At 41.9% G+C, this 17,657-nt stretch overlaps 1 protein-coding gene across 1 annotated transcript; it reads right to left on the bottom strand.

Annotated features, from left to right (window-relative positions):
• Positions 1–777: 777 nt before the first annotated feature.
• Positions 778–17,505, bottom strand: SARNP (SAP domain containing ribonucleoprotein). The gene is made up of 4 exons (XM_037514938.2): positions 17,422–17,505; positions 5,819–5,918; positions 1,109–1,155; positions 778–877 (listed from the first exon to the last, which is right to left on the bottom strand). The coding sequence occupies exons 1-4, from the start codon at positions 17,455–17,457 to the stop codon at positions 806–808; spliced, it is 255 nt and encodes an 84-aa protein (XP_037370835.1). The 5' UTR covers positions 17,458–17,505; the 3' UTR covers positions 778–805.
• Positions 17,506–17,657: the final 152 nt, after the last annotated feature.

A 17,657-nucleotide genomic window follows, 5' to 3' on the forward strand; every position in this document is an offset into this window, starting at 1 on the left:
ACTGCTCTTAAAGAACTGAAGTATAAGATGGTCAGATATTTGTGTAAAAAGTTCCAAATAGGCCTCTCCTGGTGGCGCAGCGGTTGAGCACTGGGCTGCGAAGCTGCCCACAGCCTCTGTAGTGCTGGTTCGATCCCCGGCCACCCCACTGGCGAGGGTCCCACATACATGGCGCACAGACCTCTCCTGCCACACCCGATGCTCCCCTCAGCAGTGTATTTCGTCGGTCTGCCTATTCTGTTCCCCACTCTGGCTCTGGTGAATTCTCTCACTCTCCCGCGCTTCTGACTGTACTTGTATAAATAAATAAATAAATCTTTAAAAAAAAAATGTCCCAAATAAAGGTGGCTATAATCAACCTTGTGGCAGTTTAAATAAATCAGAACCACTTTCCCCTATAGTATCCTATCCTCCCCTTTTCCACTGTAAATAAAGAAGGGAGAATACAGCGTTACTTAAGAGACAAAAACCTCTGCTCAGCACCCTCTACCCTTATAAAATTCCTGATAAGCAGACAATAGGTATGATTCTCTATACAGAAAATGATCTAATGTGGTAATCCTACAAAAGACTAACAAAGGCTAGGAGACTGTCTGGGATTGAAGTCTCCTGATTCTAATCTAATATAACCCAGATATGACTTTGCTTCTTTGAGACCATGGATTTGGAATGAAGTAAACTCTTTCCAAAAATTGTATAATCTAATGAGAAATAAAAAGGCCAATAGGGGTGTATAAGAGATTAAAAGTTCCCCCAAAACCCAGAACTGTCCATTCTGTAATGAGATTATTAAAAAAAAGGATAGTTACACGTCAACAGTTTTTTCAGCAGGTTCTTCTTCTTTGGCAGGAAGATCTATTGGCTTTGGTTCTTCTTCCTAAAACCAAATGAAACAAGATGATTAACTTAAATCAAGAGTACTGCACATACCCATCAACAAAGACTATGAGAACTCCAAAATGAACAAGTCTTTCTGAACCTTCATTTCCCCTTTATGCTCCCCTAATGAGTTAGTATTTGAGTACTCTTATGATTGGTTGTTAAGCAATGTGGACAAGGCAGTGGCACATTGCCAGGCCAGTGACTAACCTTACTCTGTCCAACTCACCTCTGTTTCATCTCCCAGTACATCTTCTTCATTTGCTTCCTCTTCAGCTAAAGAATATTAAAATATTTAGGTCAAGCCCTGCTATAAAACCATCTCGATCACTGTACTTAGGCTAAAATTATAATCATTTTGCTTTCCCCAAATGAAACTCAATCATGAAGGCAGAACTAACACTAACAAAATTGCTCTATATAAAATATAAAATTATATTCTCAACCTAACATTAATATAAAGTTGAACTCCAACTGGACTGAAGAACTAAATATAACGAGGTCAACCATGGCATTAGTAAAAAGCAATAGAGAATATCTTTATTATTAAGTAGTGGGGAGGGGAAAAAAAAATCAAAGACACAAAAGAGGCAAAAAATTTACTATTTCTCAAAACTAAGGACATCTACTTAAGGAATGACACCAAAGGAAAAGAAATAAATGACAAAGAAGGTATCTGTATCTAAAAATAACAATGTAATAGCATTAGAATATAAAAGAGATGCCTGTAAACTGAGAGTAATGGAAACCCCAATAAAAAAACAGGCAAAGATGACACCCAAAGAACCAAGAACACAAGAAATATTTAACAATCGTAAATTAGAGGAATATAAATTAAAACAACAGATAAGCAAAAATTAGACTACTTGGTAGAACAGCACCAAGTTTAGGTTTGTGATGATACAAGAACCCTAATGATGAGAATATCAATTTTACCCTATAATGACTCTCACACAGGAGCATTAGGAAATATTAAGGAAGTAGTTCAGGAGGCAAAATAGGTATGTCACTGGGTGAATTAAGTAAGACGTGGTGGATTCTTGTATATTATAGAACACTACACCAAAACTGAGTCAATAGACTACATGAGTCAATAGATTACACGACCTCACAGCCACAGGTCACATGGATCTATCATTATTTAAAAAAAAAAAAAAAAAGACATAAAGGAAAAAGAGAAAGTAAGGCCATGGCCTCACTGCCACTCATATAAAAATACTATATGCCGGGCCTCCCCTGGTGGCGCAGCGGTTGAGCGCTGGGCTGTGAGGCTGCCTGCAGCCTCTGCAGCACCGGTTTGTTCCCCAGCCACCGGCGAGGGTCCCACCAAAAAAAAACAAAACTTTATGCCAAATACTACATGGTTTACGAGGACAAAGATTGGCTGAGTGTGTTGGGTGTGAAAGAAATGGAAATAAAATTTGGAGGGGATATTGTACAACCTGGCATGATAGTAAAACCTATTTCATGTTATTGTACTTAACTTTATTGGGTTTTTATAAAAGATTTATTTATTTATGCATACAAGAGCTGGGGTACAGGCCAGAGGTACGGGGGGTGACAGGATTCACCAGAGAGAGTGGGGAGCAGAATAGGAGGATCTACTGAAATACACTGCTGAGAGGAGCAGCGGGCAAGACAGGAGAGGTCTGCTGTGCCCTGTGGGTTGCTCCCTGGTCGGCTGAGAGTCAAACTTGTGCTGCAGTGGCTGGCAATAGCTTGATGGCGCTGTCTTTAACCCCATGCCACCAGGGAGGACCCCCGTACTTCACTTTATTGTACTTTACAAATACTGGTTTCTTTACGAACTGAAAGTTTATTACAACCCTGCACAAAGCAAGTCTATCTGGCACGATTTTTCTTACAGTGCATGTGCCTACTTCATGTCTTTGTTACGTTTTGGCAACCATTACATTTTTTTAAATATTTTTTTATTATACATACATAAGTATATACTATATATATTAAAACATTATATTTTATGGTGATCTATAATCTTTGCTGTTACTATTGTAATTGTTTTTGGGCACCATGAACCACACCCACACAAAATGGAGAACTTAATAAATGTATGTGTTCTCACTGCCCCACCAACTGGTTGCTCTCTCTCCTTGGGTCTCCCTGTTCCCTGAGACACAATATTGAAATTAGGCCAATTAGTAACTCTATAATGACCTCTCTATTGTTCAAATGAAAAAAGAGTCAAACACCTCTTATTTTCAATCAGAAGCTAAAATTGCTTAAGCTTAGTGAGGAGGGAATATCAAAGCCAATAAACAAACAACTAGATCTTTTGTGCAAAAAAGGCTAGCCAATTTGCAAAAATAAAGGAAAAGCTCTTGAAGGGAATTAAAAGTGCTACTCCAGTGGACACACAAATGGTAAGAAAGTAAAACAGTCTTATTGATACGGAGAAAGTTTTAGTGGTCTGGACAGATTAAACCAGTCACAACAATTCCTTAAGCCAAAGCCTAATCCAGAGATAGGCCCTAAATCTCCTTAAGTCTGTGACAGATAGGAGGTGAGGAAGCTTCAGAAGAACAGTCTGAGGTTAGCAGAAATTAATTCATGAAGTTTTAGGAAAGAAGTCAACTCCGTAACATCTAAGTACACTGTGAAATAACAAGTGCTAATACAGAAGCTGTACCAAGTTATCCACTAGATCAAGCTAAAATCATTAATGAAGGTGACTACACTAAGCAACAGATTTTCCCATATGAATGAAATAACCTTATTAGCAGGGGTAAAAGTAGCTGGTGACTTCAAGTTCAAACCAATGCTCATTTACCATTTTGAAAATCGTAGGTCCCTTAAGAATATGCTAAATCAACTATGTCTGTGCCCTATAAATGGAATAACAAAGCCTGAATGATAGCACATCTGTTTACAACATGGCTTACTGCTTATTTTAAGCCCACTGTTAAAGATCTATTGCTCAGAAATAGATTCCTTTCAAAATATTACTGCTCACTGATAATGTACCCAGTCACCCAAGAGGTCTGAAGGAAATGTGTAAGATTAACATTGTTTTCATGCCTGCTAACATCCTTTCTGCAGTCTGAGGTTCAAGGAATTCTGAGTTTTTTTAAAAAGATTTATTTATTTATGCATACAAAAACTAGGCACAGGCCAGAGATGCGGGGGTGAGCAGATTCACCACAGACAGAGTAGGGAACAGAACAGGCAGACCCACTGAAATACACAGCTGAGGGGGGCAGTGGGCAAGACAGGAGAGGTCTGCTGCGCCATGTGGGTAGCTCCCTGGCCTGCTGAGGATCGAACTTGTGCTGCAGAGGCTGCGGACAATTTCACAGTGTTGTGCTTAACCCCTCGCGCCACCAGGGAGGCCCCTAATTCTGACTTTCAAATCTTATTATTTAATAAATAAAGCTATAGCTGTTATGGAAAATGACTCCTCTGATGAATCTGGGCAAAGTAAATAAAATGTCTTCTGGAAAAGATTCACCATTCTATATGTCATTAAGAACATGTGTGATTCAAGAGAAGTCAGAATAAAAGGAATTTGGAAGAAGTTAACTGCAACCCTCACAGATCACTTTAAGCAACCTTCAAGACTTCAGTGGAAGAAGTAACTGCAGATATGATGGAAATAGCAAAAGCAGAACTAAAAATGGAACCTGAATTGCTACATTTTTACAATAAAACTTGAATGAGTGAGAAGTTGGAACTTATGAAAAGCAAAAAAAGGAATTTCTTAAGATGGAATCTATTGCAGATGAAGATGCTGTTGACATTGTAGAAATTCCAACAAAGCATTTAAAATACAATATAAACTTAGTTGATAAAGCAGCAATAGAGTTTGAGAAGACCGAGTCCAATTTTGAAAGAAGTTCTAAAGTGGGTAGTATGCTATAAACCAGCACTGCAAGCCAGTAGAAAAAAAAGTCAACTATGTGGCAAACTTCATTATGATTTATTTTAAGAAACTGCCAGGGGCCTCCCTGGTGGTGCAAGGGGTTAAGACACAACCTATGAAGCTACCCACAGCCACTGCAGCATGAGTTCGATCCCTGACCAAGGAGCTACCATATGGCGCAGCAGACCTCAACTCTCCCACTGCTCCCCTCAGCAGTGTATTTCAGTCAATCTGCCTGTTCTGTTTCCCACTCTGTCTCTAGTGAATCTTCTCACACCCACATTTCTGGCCTGCACCCCAGTTCTTGCATGCACAAATAAATAAATAAATCTTTAAAAAAAAATGCCAGTCACCCCAAACTTCAGTCTGATCAGTCAGCAGTCATCAACAATGAGGAAAGACTTTCTACCAACAAAATGGTTAGGAATTAATGAAGGCTCAGATGACGGCATTTTTAGCAAAAAAGTAATAATGCTACCGCACACTTAATAGACCATAGTACAGTACATACAAAACTTTTATATGAACTAAAAAAAACAACCAAAATATTTGTGATTCCTTCATTGCAGTGGTCTAAACCAAACCAGCAGTATCAACAAAGTATGCCAATAAACCTTAAATGAAGTTGTTTTTAAAAGGCAGAATTAGAATTTGTCAGAGCTAGAAGAGACCAGAAGTTTCTGGATTTCAAAGGTGGAGTCACATCAAATTTCACAGATCAGAATTCAGCCATATAAACGGTGAATGTCCAAAGTTACCTAACAAATAAGAGGAATTAGAATTCAAATCTTCCAATTCTCAGTCTAGTGACACTTGTTTTACCATATTTCTTTAAAATAATTTGCTTGAATATTGAATAAATCATGTCTTAAAAAGGGGGGGATAAGGGAATATTTCTTTGCATTAACGACCACTATTTTAGATGACAAAGAGGTTTTTTTATAAATTAATTAAGAGCTTTTATCACATCAACAACCTTAATGAAAAGAAATCTTTTAAATGGCAGAGTTGGAAAATTAATCCCCTCACTCATATCACTCTTTGCCTCCAAAAAGCACTCACCATGCTCTTCAAGATATGCCTGGAGTCTGTTGATAAGATCTTGTTTTATCCCTTTGGTCTCCAAACCACGAGCAAGACATTCCTGCTTTAGTTCAGCAAGCTGAAAAGAAAAAGAATAAAGCTTTTCTTTAATTAACAGAATGAACCTGGGGGAACAAAACGTTAGTTCTCACAAAAAAGAAAAAAAATTCAATCCCAAATTACTGCTCTTAACTGCACCAAGCAGTCCACAGTCTGCTTCCCCCTAACAAAATTCGATACTTAAGAGAATTTTACTAACACATAAGGAATGAACACCCTACTTTAATAAAATGTTGACTGTTCCTGCAACTATTTATTATTACAAATCCTTAGTTATTTCTGAGGAGGGGAAATAGGTTCCCTCCCCCGCCAAAAAAAATCAGTGCATCAACTGGTACACAGAAAGGCTAAGTTATCACAGAAAGAACAAATATTCAAGCAGAAAAATCGATCTAAAAGCAGATTCTTTTAACTATCTTATTATCCCAGATCCTGCACTCTGCTATCCAAGTGCACGCAAGCCTGGCCACTATAGACGCTGCAGCGTCAGCTAACTTAATGTCAACAATCAATTGACTGAGGAATACATGTCAAAATGGAAACACAGAATCTAATGGCATACCAGAGCACTGAAGATTTTTTAATCAGTTTCATCACTAATGATATAAAAGGTATGCTTTCCGACTCCACAGAAAACAGGAGGAGGAGCTGATGGATGAGTAATAGAAGTAAGCTGTATGGAGAAGGGATGTGCAGGCTTCAGGGAGAACAAGGAGCCAAAATGAAGATTCAGTTTAGAAAGAACAAGCTGCATCTATAAAATACTATACTTACATTCAGAACTTAAATTTTCAAAAACCAGATGGGCAAGATATGGCTCAGCAGTAATTCGAAGGATAAAGACCTCAGGGTTTTAGATAATGGCAAATACAAAGGCTAGCAGTATGATTTATTATTGAATTAACTCTAGGTTATAGGTAAATGAAAAACATAATCTATATTAAATAATGAACTAACCTTACTGGTTTCTATTTTCTCGTTTTAATAAGCATAATTACATGCTGACCCAAGAAGAACAGAAAAAGGAAGGCTCCAGAAATTCTATATTGCAGATCAGTGCACAGGTAGTCGTTTGGCCTGAAAGGTTTTGAAGTGATCTAAACTAACATTAACCAGTAAAGAAGTTAGAAAGCAGATTCCTATACAAGAAAGAGCTTTAGAACTAAGGGAATACAGCGGTATTCCCTGGTGGCGCAGCGGTTGAGTGCTGGACTGCGAAGCTGCCCGCAGCCTCTGCAGCGCCGGTTCAATCCCCAGCCGCCGGGCAAGGGGCCCACATGGCGCGCAGACCTCTTCTGCCGCCCGCTGCTCCCCTCAGCAGTGTACTTCGGAAGTCTGCCTGCTCTGCTCTGCTCTCCGCTCTGGCTCTGGTGAATCCTCTCACCCTCCCACACTTCTGACTGTACCCAGTGCTTGTATAAATAAATAAATAAATATTTAAAAAAAAAAAAAAAAAAGAACTAAGGGAATACAGAGCAATAATAACGATAGTAAGAGAATGCTGGGCATCTCAGTTTTCCATCAAGGGAACATTAAGAAACAGAAGGGAGTCCCCACCTACATACACAATGACCAGACAGGTGGAGCAGGGCAGGCAAGGATACCATGAGAACTGTCCTACTCAACAAGCCAACAGTACATTGTTGAGAAACATGGTAAGTAATCACCCACAAAAGTGTGGCATGATTGCATAGTATATTAGGGTCACCGAATTCAAATTACCTGGATTCAAACCAATTTTACCACTTACAGTTATGTAACTCTGGGTGAGTAACTTAACCTCTCTGTGTCCGCTTCTTATGAAATTAGGACAGTACCTATACAACAGGCACTGTGTTCATCTCATGTGATAAAGATTAAACCAGTAAAAATTTGTAAAGCATTTGCAATAGTGCTTGGCAGCTAGTAGCCATTCTACAAGCGTTAGAAAGATCCCAGGTAAAGGATTAGACAAGATATGAAAGAATCACTGCCTCTCAGATTTCTGAATTTAACAGATGACTCTCTCTCTCTATATATATATATATATTCCCCCCCCAAAGATTTATTTATTTATTTATACATGCACTGGGTACAGTCAGAAGCACGGGAGGGTGAGAGAATTCACCAGAGCCAGAGCGGGGAGCAGAGCAGGCAGAAGGACCAAAGTGCACTGCTGAGGGGAGCAGCAGGCGGCAGGAGAGGTCTGCGCGCCATGTGGGACCCTCTTCCGGTGGCCAGCGCTCAACTGCTGCGCCACCGGGGAGGCCCACTATATATTTTTAAATAGACTAATTGCACTTCCAATTTTTTATAATATTTCAACTAGGTCATGAACTGATACTTTCACAAAAGACAGTAAAAACCACTACCAGAAAAACGAGCATACACTTTATGATACAGTGATGTCAAAGTGCTCTAGATGTTTCTAAAAGCTTACTCACTTTTTTTTAACATCTCTCAGCACTAACTAGTAAGAGACACAGTTCATGGACTAGAATTGGCCTGCAACATACCTTGAATAGCATTAATCTACAATCTAGACTCTAAATGATCTTTAAGGTTCATTTCTTAATTAAGAATCTTGATCTTTAACCATATCAGTGATTTATTTTCTTTCAGGTTCCTGGAGAACGAGCCTTTTGATTTTAGCTCCACTTTAAGAGTTCTGTTCCCTCATCATAGAAGTATTGTTCATTGCAGAAATGTCTGAAAATTCTAAAAAGCAGAAAATAAGTTTTACAAAACCCCAGCACTTAGAAATCACCTAGCATTTTAAATGTATCATTTTCAGTGTGTGTGTGTGTGTGTGTGTGTGTGTGTGTGTAAAAGAATGTTGGTTGTTTATAAAGTGACACAACTTCATTTCCTGTAACTCATAATCTTCATCAGAAACCCCCATCCCTCTGTGATCACCCCCCCGCCACCTCCCTCACCCCCAATGAAGTTAACGCTCTGGTAAATATTCGGGCAGGTCAAACGGAAGTGTCTCTCCCTTCTCCTACCTTCCCCAAACTATACCTAGATCTAGGCAAAAGTTTACGAAAACTTCCAGATGACAAAGAAATGAACAGAATGAAGGTTTCTGCACAGGACACTGATAACAGAGTGGTCTGATCTAGACTTGGGGCTGAGAGATTGGTACATATAGCTGTTTAGCATGAACAGCATCCATCACTGCTGACCACTGACCTTGCCAATTGCCTTTGGTCATTGAAATCTTAGCCCCCACTGGCTCCCAGTTCCTAGCCCCAGGTCTCTCGCTCATTCAAGGATCTTCTCAGCACCTCCATGTACCCTCTCTGGTCAAATGAGAATGTTACATATTGTGTTACTTCAGTAATTAATATTGTGGGTTTCTCACATACTGGGACATTATTTAAACAGGGAAACAGGCGAATACAAATAGCTGAAAATGAAGTCATTTCTTTTCTGACACATTTCAATACAACTAGTAGAACAAAAATCTTTTAGTCTCAAATAAGAACTTATAATACCCAATCTTACTCACTTTTATATGCACTTGGCTTTAAAATATTTATAAGAATTTGAAAAGTAATAATGAGTGAACTGTATGTTATGTGAATTCTATTTTGACAAGGCCATTTAAAAAAACCAAGTCTAGAACACTGTATACAGGAAACTAAAATTAATGTAGGGCCTCCCCGATGGCGCAGCGGTTGAGCGCTGGGTTGCAAAGCTGCCCGCGGCCTCTGCGGCGCCAGTTTGATCCCCGGCTGCTCCCCGCCCACTGGAGGAGGGTCCCACATGGCGCGCAGACCTCTCCTGCGGCCCGCTGCTCCCCTCAGCAGTGTACTTAGGTCCTTCTGCCTGCTCTGCTCCCTGCTCTGGCTCTGGTGAATTCTCTAGCCCTCCCGCACTTCTGACTGTACCCAGTGCATGTATAAACAAAAACAAACAAACAGATAAAATAAATAAATAAATAAAACATGCCTCTATTTTAAAAATAAATAAATTAATTAAATAAAATTAATGTAAAAAATAATGCAAGTGCGTGCACACACACACATACCCCCAAATGACATTTATACACAAGTGGCCTGGACAAGAAACAGGTAACATTGAATCTGGGAAGCAGGAGTGTAGAAAGGAAACTTTTTACCCTTTACCCTTTTGTACTTTTACATGTGAACTTGTGCATGAATTACCTATTCAAAAATTAATTTCTAAAATCTTATTTTCAGTATCAGTATCAGGCATTTTCCTTTCTACATATTCAACCAATGAAGAACCAATCAACTGACCACATTAATCATTCATTGCCCTGATTTCTTCTAGTTTACAAATCTATCGCATCTATTTCTTTTTTTATTTTTTTTTTACTTTTTATATCATTGTTCATTAAACAGTATTTGCTATTTGGGAATAAATCTAACAAAAGAGGTAAAGGACCTATACAAAGAAAACTATAAAACACTGTTAAAAGAAATAGAAGAAGACACAAAGAAATGGAAAGACATCCCTGCTCATGGATTGGAAGAATAAACATTATTAAAATGGCCATCCTACCAAAAGCAATATACAGATTCAATGCTATTCCAATCAAAATTTCAATGTCATTCTTCAAAGAAATAGAACAATTATTGATGAAATTCATATGGAATCACCAAAAACCCCGAATAGCCAAAGCTCTCCTGAAAAAAAAAAGAAGGGAATGGAGTTTATTTTTGTGCACGGTGAAAAGTAGTGGTCTAGTTTCATTTTTTTCCTTGTGGTGGCCCAGTTTTCCCAGAATCATCTGCTATTTCTTTTTTTTTTTTTTTTTTTTTAAAGCTTTACCACAGCACCATGAAGCTGTAGATGCTTATGCATTTTTTTTTTTTTTACAGAGGCATGTTTTATTTATTTATTTATTTGTTTGTTTCTTTATACATGCACTGGATACAGTCAGAAGCGCGGGAGGGTGAGAGAATTCACCAGAGCCAGGGCAGGGAGCAGAGCAGGCAGAAGGACCGAAGTACACTGCTGAGGGGAGCAGCGGGCGGCAGGAGAGGTCTGCGCACCATGTGGGACCCTCCTCCGGTGGCCGGGGAGCAGCCGGGGATCGAACCGGCGCTGCAGAGGCTTCGGGCAGCTTCGCAACCCAGCGCTCAACCGCTGCGCCACCGGGGAGGCCCCATCTGCTATTTCTTGATATGATTTTCAAACTCTTTGAGCGTAGAGATGTTATGTATCATTTAAAACACTTCACTAGGAACTGGAATTCAGATACTTGATATTTGTCAAAGAGCTAAGTACTTGGAATGGTACTTTCTCATTCAATCTTCACAAGAAACCCGGTGGCTAGTATTATGATCCCATTTTATAAATTAAGAAAACGAGGTTTAATGAGATTCAATCAACTGCTCAAAAATTACACAATTAGAAAATAGGGGAGGTCAATACGCCAGTTCAGGAGTCTGATTTAAACCCAATCTTACCTACCAAAATGCTGACACTACTCTCATGCATTTGTGACTTCTCTGGTTTCCTCTTACCCAGTCACTTTGCCAGCTCTTTTCCACCTAATCCTGTAAAAGATATTCATTCCACTAGTATCAAAGGCTTATTCCAATCACTGGCAAATCCTATATTAGCTCCACCTTCTGGTGTTTCTTTCATACAGATTACCGAAAAACCTTCAGTCTTTGCCTTATTGTAGTTTACTCTCAACAAGATAGAGTGATCTTTCGAATATATAAGTCAGAACATGTCGTTCCTCTACAAACACCCCCCCCCACATATACACTGGTTTCCTACCTCATTAAGTGTAAAAGGCAGAGTCTTGATGATCACCTATTAAATCCCTTAGAACACTCCGCACACTCCTTCAAGTCTTTCTTGATATTTCTCACTGTGGCCTTCTCTAGTCACCTTATTTGAAATTAAAATAGTGCCTCCCCAGTGGCGCAGCGGTTGAGCACTGGGCCGCGAAGCTGCCCCCAGCCTCTGCAGCACCGGTTCCATCCATGGCCGCCGGGCAAGGGGCCCACATGGCGCGCAGACCTCTTCTGCCGCCCGCTGCTCCCCTCAGCAGTGTACTTCGGAAGTCTGCCTGCTCTGCTCTGCTCTCCGCTCTGGCTCTGGTGAATCCTCTCACCCTCCCGCGCTTTTGAATGTACCCAGTGTTGTATAAATCAATCAATCAATCAATCAATCTTTTTTAAAAATTAAAAAATTAAATTAAATTAAAATACCCTTCTCAACTGTACTCCCTATCTCCCTTTCCTATTTTTTTAAGGTTTATTTTATTTATTTATGCATACAAGAATTGGGGTGCAGACCAGAGGTGGTAGAAGTGAGAGGATTCACCAGAGACAGAGTGGGGAGCAGAACAGGCAGACTGACTGAAATACACTGCTGAGGGGAACAGCAGGTGAGATAGGAGGGGTCTGCTGTGCCCTGTGGGTCAGCTCCCTGGCCGGGGATGGAATTATATGCCCATGTGGCAGTGGCTGGCGAAAGCCTGATAGTGCTGACTTTAACCCCTGCCCCAGGTAGGCCCTCCCTTTCCTATTTTTTACTAAACACCTTTATCACTATTTGACATACTACATGAATATCTGTATTTGTATATATTTACACTACTTTACATATCATTAAGGCAGAAGCCTCCCCCCCCAATAAAATGTAAGTTCCATGACAGCAAGAATCATGTCTGCGTTTGTTCGTTGCTATATCCCCACCACCTTGTGGTAGCCAGCACATATAGGCACCCTATAAATTTTAAATAAGTCCCAAACCTTTACCATCAGCTCTCAGGTTCTGAGCAGCAGACCACATTTTCAAGTAATTATTTCAAAGACCCATTAACCTCGGGGCCTCCCTGGTGGCGCAAGGGGTTAAGACGCAGCACTATGAAGCAATCTGCAGCCTCTGCAGCACGAGTTCAATCCGCAGCCAGCCAGAGAGCAACCCACATGGCGCAGCAGACCTCTCCTGACTCGACTGCTGCTCCCCTCAGCAGTGCATTTCAGTCACTCTGCCTGTTCGGTTCCCCACTCAGTCACTGGTGAATCCTCTCACCCCCTGCATCTCTGGCCTGTACCCCAGCTCTTGTATGCATAAATAAATAAATCTTTAAAAACAAAAACAAAGACCCATTCACCCCAAATTGAATTGATCTGCTCTTCTACACAATAATGGCTCCTTAGCTTCCTTCTAACCAAATGGTACCACTATTCAAACCCTGGCATCATCTTTTATTCCTCCCACATCGAACTCATCTATAGATATAGATACTTACAATTCTGTATCTTAAATTTCTTTAATACTCATTCCCATTCTATTAGCCACTACTACCTTTTCCAGGTGTTACTAAGTTTACTCACTTAACAAATAGTTACTACCCACTGTGAGTGAAGCATTATCTTAGACAGAAGGAAATAATCACAAGCAAAACAAAGAGCTCTTGTCCACATGGAATTTAAAAAGTAGTAGAGGAGGGCCTCCCTGGTGGCGCAGCGGTTGAGCGCTGGGTTGCGAAGCTGCCCACAGCCTCTGCGGCGCCGGTTCGATCCCCGGCTGCTCCCCGGCCCCGGAGGAGGGTCCCACATGGTGCGCAGACCTCTCCTGCCGCCCGCTGCTCCCTCAGCAGTGTGCTTCGGTCCTTCTGCCTGTTCTGCTCCCCGCTCTGGCTCTGGTGAATTCTCTCACCCTCCCGCGCTTCTGACTGTACCCAGTGCATGTATAAACAAAACAAACAAACAAATATAATAAATAAATAAATAAAAACATGCCTCTATAAAAAAAAAAAAAAAAAGTAGTAGAGGAGGGCCTCCCTGGTAGTGCAGCAGTTGAGTGCTGGGTTGCAAAGCTGCCCACAGCCTCTGCAGCGCCGGTTTGATCCCTGGTTGCTCCCGGCCATTGGAGGAGGGTCCCGCATGGCGCACAGACCTCTCCTGCCGCCCGCTGCTCCCCTCAGCAGTGTACTTCGTCAGTCTGCCTGCTCTGCTCCCCACTCTGGCTCTGGTGAACTCTCTCACCCTCCCATGCTGACTGTATCCAGTGCTTGTATAAATAAATAAATAAATCTTTAAAATAAAAAAATAAAAAGTAGTAGAGGAACAAGATAATCAATGATCATATAAATACTGTTTGATTAAAAAAGAAAGGACAGGGTCCCTTGAAAGCATTTTAAAAGCAGCCTGTGTGTGTAAATAGGGAGAAATTATCCTACTTAAGGGTTCCTTGGGTAAATGATGTTTGACTGATACCTAAAGGACAACTAAGAGTTAAACAAAAGTTTGGGGCTGGGAGTGGCAGTTATGTATATAAAAAGTTGACCAGTGCTTGCCACATAGTAAATCCTACCCGTTAGCAGTCAATGGACAGTGTCATCCTGAGGAATGAAATAAAATAAAGCCACTGTGGTTGGAGCGTGAGAAACTAAACTGGTGAAAATAGAAGGGATATAATTAAAAGGTTTTAAGCAAGGGAGTGACTGCTATAATGAAAATCCAATGAAATTTTTCTCCCTTCAGTCCCTCATCCTTTCACAGTGAAAAGAAGGAACTGATCAAACCCTCCTTTCAAATTACCTTTGGAAATTCTTCCTGTATGACAAAAGCCAAATGCCTTACAAAACTTAAATATCACTCCAATCTGCCTTTAGTCACATAGTTCACCTACTTTCCTTTGTAAACTATCCTCAACCACCAACAAATATGCACTTTATGCTTCACTATTACAAAATCTCATTTTCAACATACATGATATCAGTGCACATTTCTTGTTTTTTTTTTTTCCTGCAGTAGTCCCTTTTCTCACTATTGATTGGAAATCTGTGTGCCACAGATACCACAGTTGAAGGCATTTTTATCCACAATTCAGTCTCAAAATTTTCAACTGTGATAGAATGACGTTACTACAGAACCTTCAGGAATGTGCAGTGGATATGAACTTACATATCAACCCAATATATATTTTCCTCCCTATTTCAGAGCTTGTCCTTTCCTCTAAGAGCCCACACTAAAGTCCTAAATTCTCTTTATAAAAATGGAAAGATTAATTTAAAAAGAGTAAAACCCTAAGTCAAGCCAAAAGTCAGGATCATGCCATCAAGATCAACAGTGAAATCAAACATTAACTGTCCTGTGAGTTGGAATTAAAGGCACGGGTTCTTAATTAGAGATCAATGGACTCCTCAGGGCTACAAAGTTGTTTTATAAAGCCCCTCAAATTGCATGCAAAGTATGTGTACATGCCTTTTTCTGGGGAGAGGGTCCATACCTTTCATGAGTTTCAAAGATATCTGTGACCTCCAAAAGGTTAAGAGGTGCTCTAGAGAAAAAGCAAAGACAAGCAATGGTGATTAAGAGAGTGAATCCTTTTCACCCTGTCAGGAGTGCCTCCTGTCCTCTTAGACTACAGTACCTGAAATCAGACCAGAGGATATAAAACAAATTTAATACAGACCTGACAAAGATTGTACGGGAGGAGGAACTCCACAAACCAACACAAAGTTCACAGAGACAAGTCACAAAATTGGTGACTTAACTCCAGGAGTTTAAAAAAACAGGACTAATAGGAAGACAATATTAGAGCTCCTATTCAAAAATTCCCTTTCTGTATATGCTTCATAATACACAGCAGTATAGCTAAGTCCTCACTTAGCTAGATGGACAGGTTCTTGGAAACCAGAAGGCATAGCATAATGGAAGCAGGTCCTGAATAGGTGATTTCAATCAAGATAAGCAGTGAGCCTGTTCTGTTCCCCACTCTGTCTCTGGTGAATCCTCTCACCCACCCCCCAACCTCTGGCCTGTACCCCAGTTCTGGTATGCATAAATAATCTTTAAAAAAATGATAGGCAGTTAAAAAGGATGTTTATTCAAGGACCTACTATGTGGCAATACAAAATTCATGTAAATGGAAGTATAACTGAGGTCACAGGCATACTAGGATACCGCTGAGATAATCTGCGCACTTCAGTACCACCAAGTCAAAAGAAACTCCAGGAGGGCCTTCCCGGTGGCGCAGCAGTTGAGCGCTGGGTTGCGAAGCTATCCGCAGCCTCTGCAGTTCCCCGGCCACTGGAGGAGGGCCCCACATGGCACACAGACCTCCCCTGCCGTGCCCACTGCTCCCCTCAGCAGTGTATTTTGTCAGTCTGCCTGTTCTGCTCCCCGCTCTGGCTCTGGTGAATTTTCTCACCCTCCCGCGCTTCTGACTGTACCCAGTGCTTGTATAAATAAATAAATAAATCTTTAAAAAAAAAAAAAAAAAAGGTAAGTCCAGGATAACATAAAAACCCATCAGTAGAGCTGAGTATCCAAGAGTAAGAAATCTATCAGCTCTCACAGACCAGGCTAACTGGTGTCAACTAATAAGCGACCTCCCTCTACGCTTATTTCCCTGCCATTTTAAAGCTCTGTCCGCTTGGAAAGCATTCATTTCAGCTCCAGCAAAATCAGCCCCGTTGTCCAAGGTCCCCGGGATGATGTGGCCCAGACACGACCAAACATTTGATGGTAAAACTGTTGTAGAGCAACCCCTATACAAAACGGGGTGCCTGACTGTGGGGTCCGCAAAGCCTGTACGGGATTAAGTCAGGACATCATTTCCCCCTAGCAAAACTACCTGTGAAGCCACACGGGCAACTAATTCACCCTCAAATAAACTACTCTCTTCTTTTAGGAAAATAATAGCCTAAATGTGAGAACGCTCCGAAGAGTCTCAAAAGACTAAACTTAAAAAACAGCCTCCGCGATCAAGAGTGTCCCCCCGTGGTGAGACCAAGAAGCGCAGGGTCCATTCGCGATTCGAAGCGGGGCAGCGAGAACCCGAACCTTGGCATCGTTCTACCCAAATACCACAGCTCCGAGCGGGGTGTCCCTCGCGGCGGCGGGAGGGAGGGGGAGGCTGGCGGGTGGAGAAACGCGAGCAAGAACGGGAAAAGCTCCTCAATCTGCGCTAGCTGGGCCTTTACAACCTCTCACGGCCTCCCACATGCCAGGTTCTCTCGGGAGGCCTGGCCTCTGCGGCCTCCCCTCAGGTCTGAAAGTTCACCCCGTGGCCGTAACCTCCAGGTCACAAAAGGAGAGAAAGCATTTTCTGCATCACGCTGGAGTCCGAGACAGCGAGGAAGACACAAAGGTGCCACCATCTGCTGACGGGAATCTCACCTCGGGACCACAGACAGGAAAGCATCAGCCCAGGGAAGAAAAAGGGATCCCGGGTCCCGCATGAGGCACAGAGGAGGAGCCCACTGACGTAATGCAGCTCTGACGAGAAATCATGAGGGAGTAGAACAGGTTGGAGGCACTTAACACACCCTGGCGGGGGAAGGTGACGGAGGATACAGCGCTGAAGAAGGCGCCAAAGTACCAAGCAAGGCTACAGCGAGACCGTGAAGAGAAACCGGGAATTGAGGAAGGCGCACTGGGGGGGAGAAGGGAGGCACAAAAGAAAAGAACTACGGTGGACGCCGGGAAGAGAAGTGGAAAAGCCTGCAAAGAGAGCACGTAAGCAAAGGCGCCGGCCGCCCGGAAGAATCCATACCCCAGAAAAGTCCCGCTCGGCCCTTCCCCTCAGCACGGTACCTTCAGCTTATGCAGCTCCACCGTCTCCGTCGCCATCTTGTTGCCCCTCCACTCCACCAGGCCCCCGCCCGCGGCCTCGCCTCCCGGAGCTCCCGCCTAGGCGCCGATAATCTGGGCTGACCAATCACGGCCAGCCTTACTCCCACCTCACACCATCACCTCTTCCTATTGGCCAGTGGCTGGCGTCGCTCTCTCTTTCCTGCGGGCGGCTTTCCCCGCCTCTCTCAAAAGGTGGT

This window comes from Talpa occidentalis, unplaced genomic scaffold (genome assembly GCF_014898055.3).
Source record: "Talpa occidentalis isolate TD23 unplaced genomic scaffold, MPIMG_talOcc4v2.1 talOcc4.16, whole genome shotgun sequence".
NCBI lineage: Eukaryota > Metazoa > Chordata > Mammalia > Eulipotyphla > Talpidae > Talpa > Talpa occidentalis.

What these genes read in the sequence shown, in the direction of transcription:
- SARNP (XM_037514938.2), bottom strand. Translation starts at nt 17,457, where the DNA reads ATGGCGACGGAGACGGTGGAGCTGCATAAGCTGAAG. An exon ending in TGGAGCTGCATAAGCTGAAG is followed by an intron (nt 5,919 to 17,421) that starts GTACCGTGCTGA and finishes TTTTCTTTTCAG; the next exon opens with CTTGCTGAACTAAAGCAGGA. An exon ending in GGCATATCTTGAAGAGCATG is followed by an intron (nt 1,156 to 5,818) that starts GTGAGTGCTTTT and finishes AATATTCTTTAG; the next exon opens with CTGAAGAGGAAGCAAATGAA.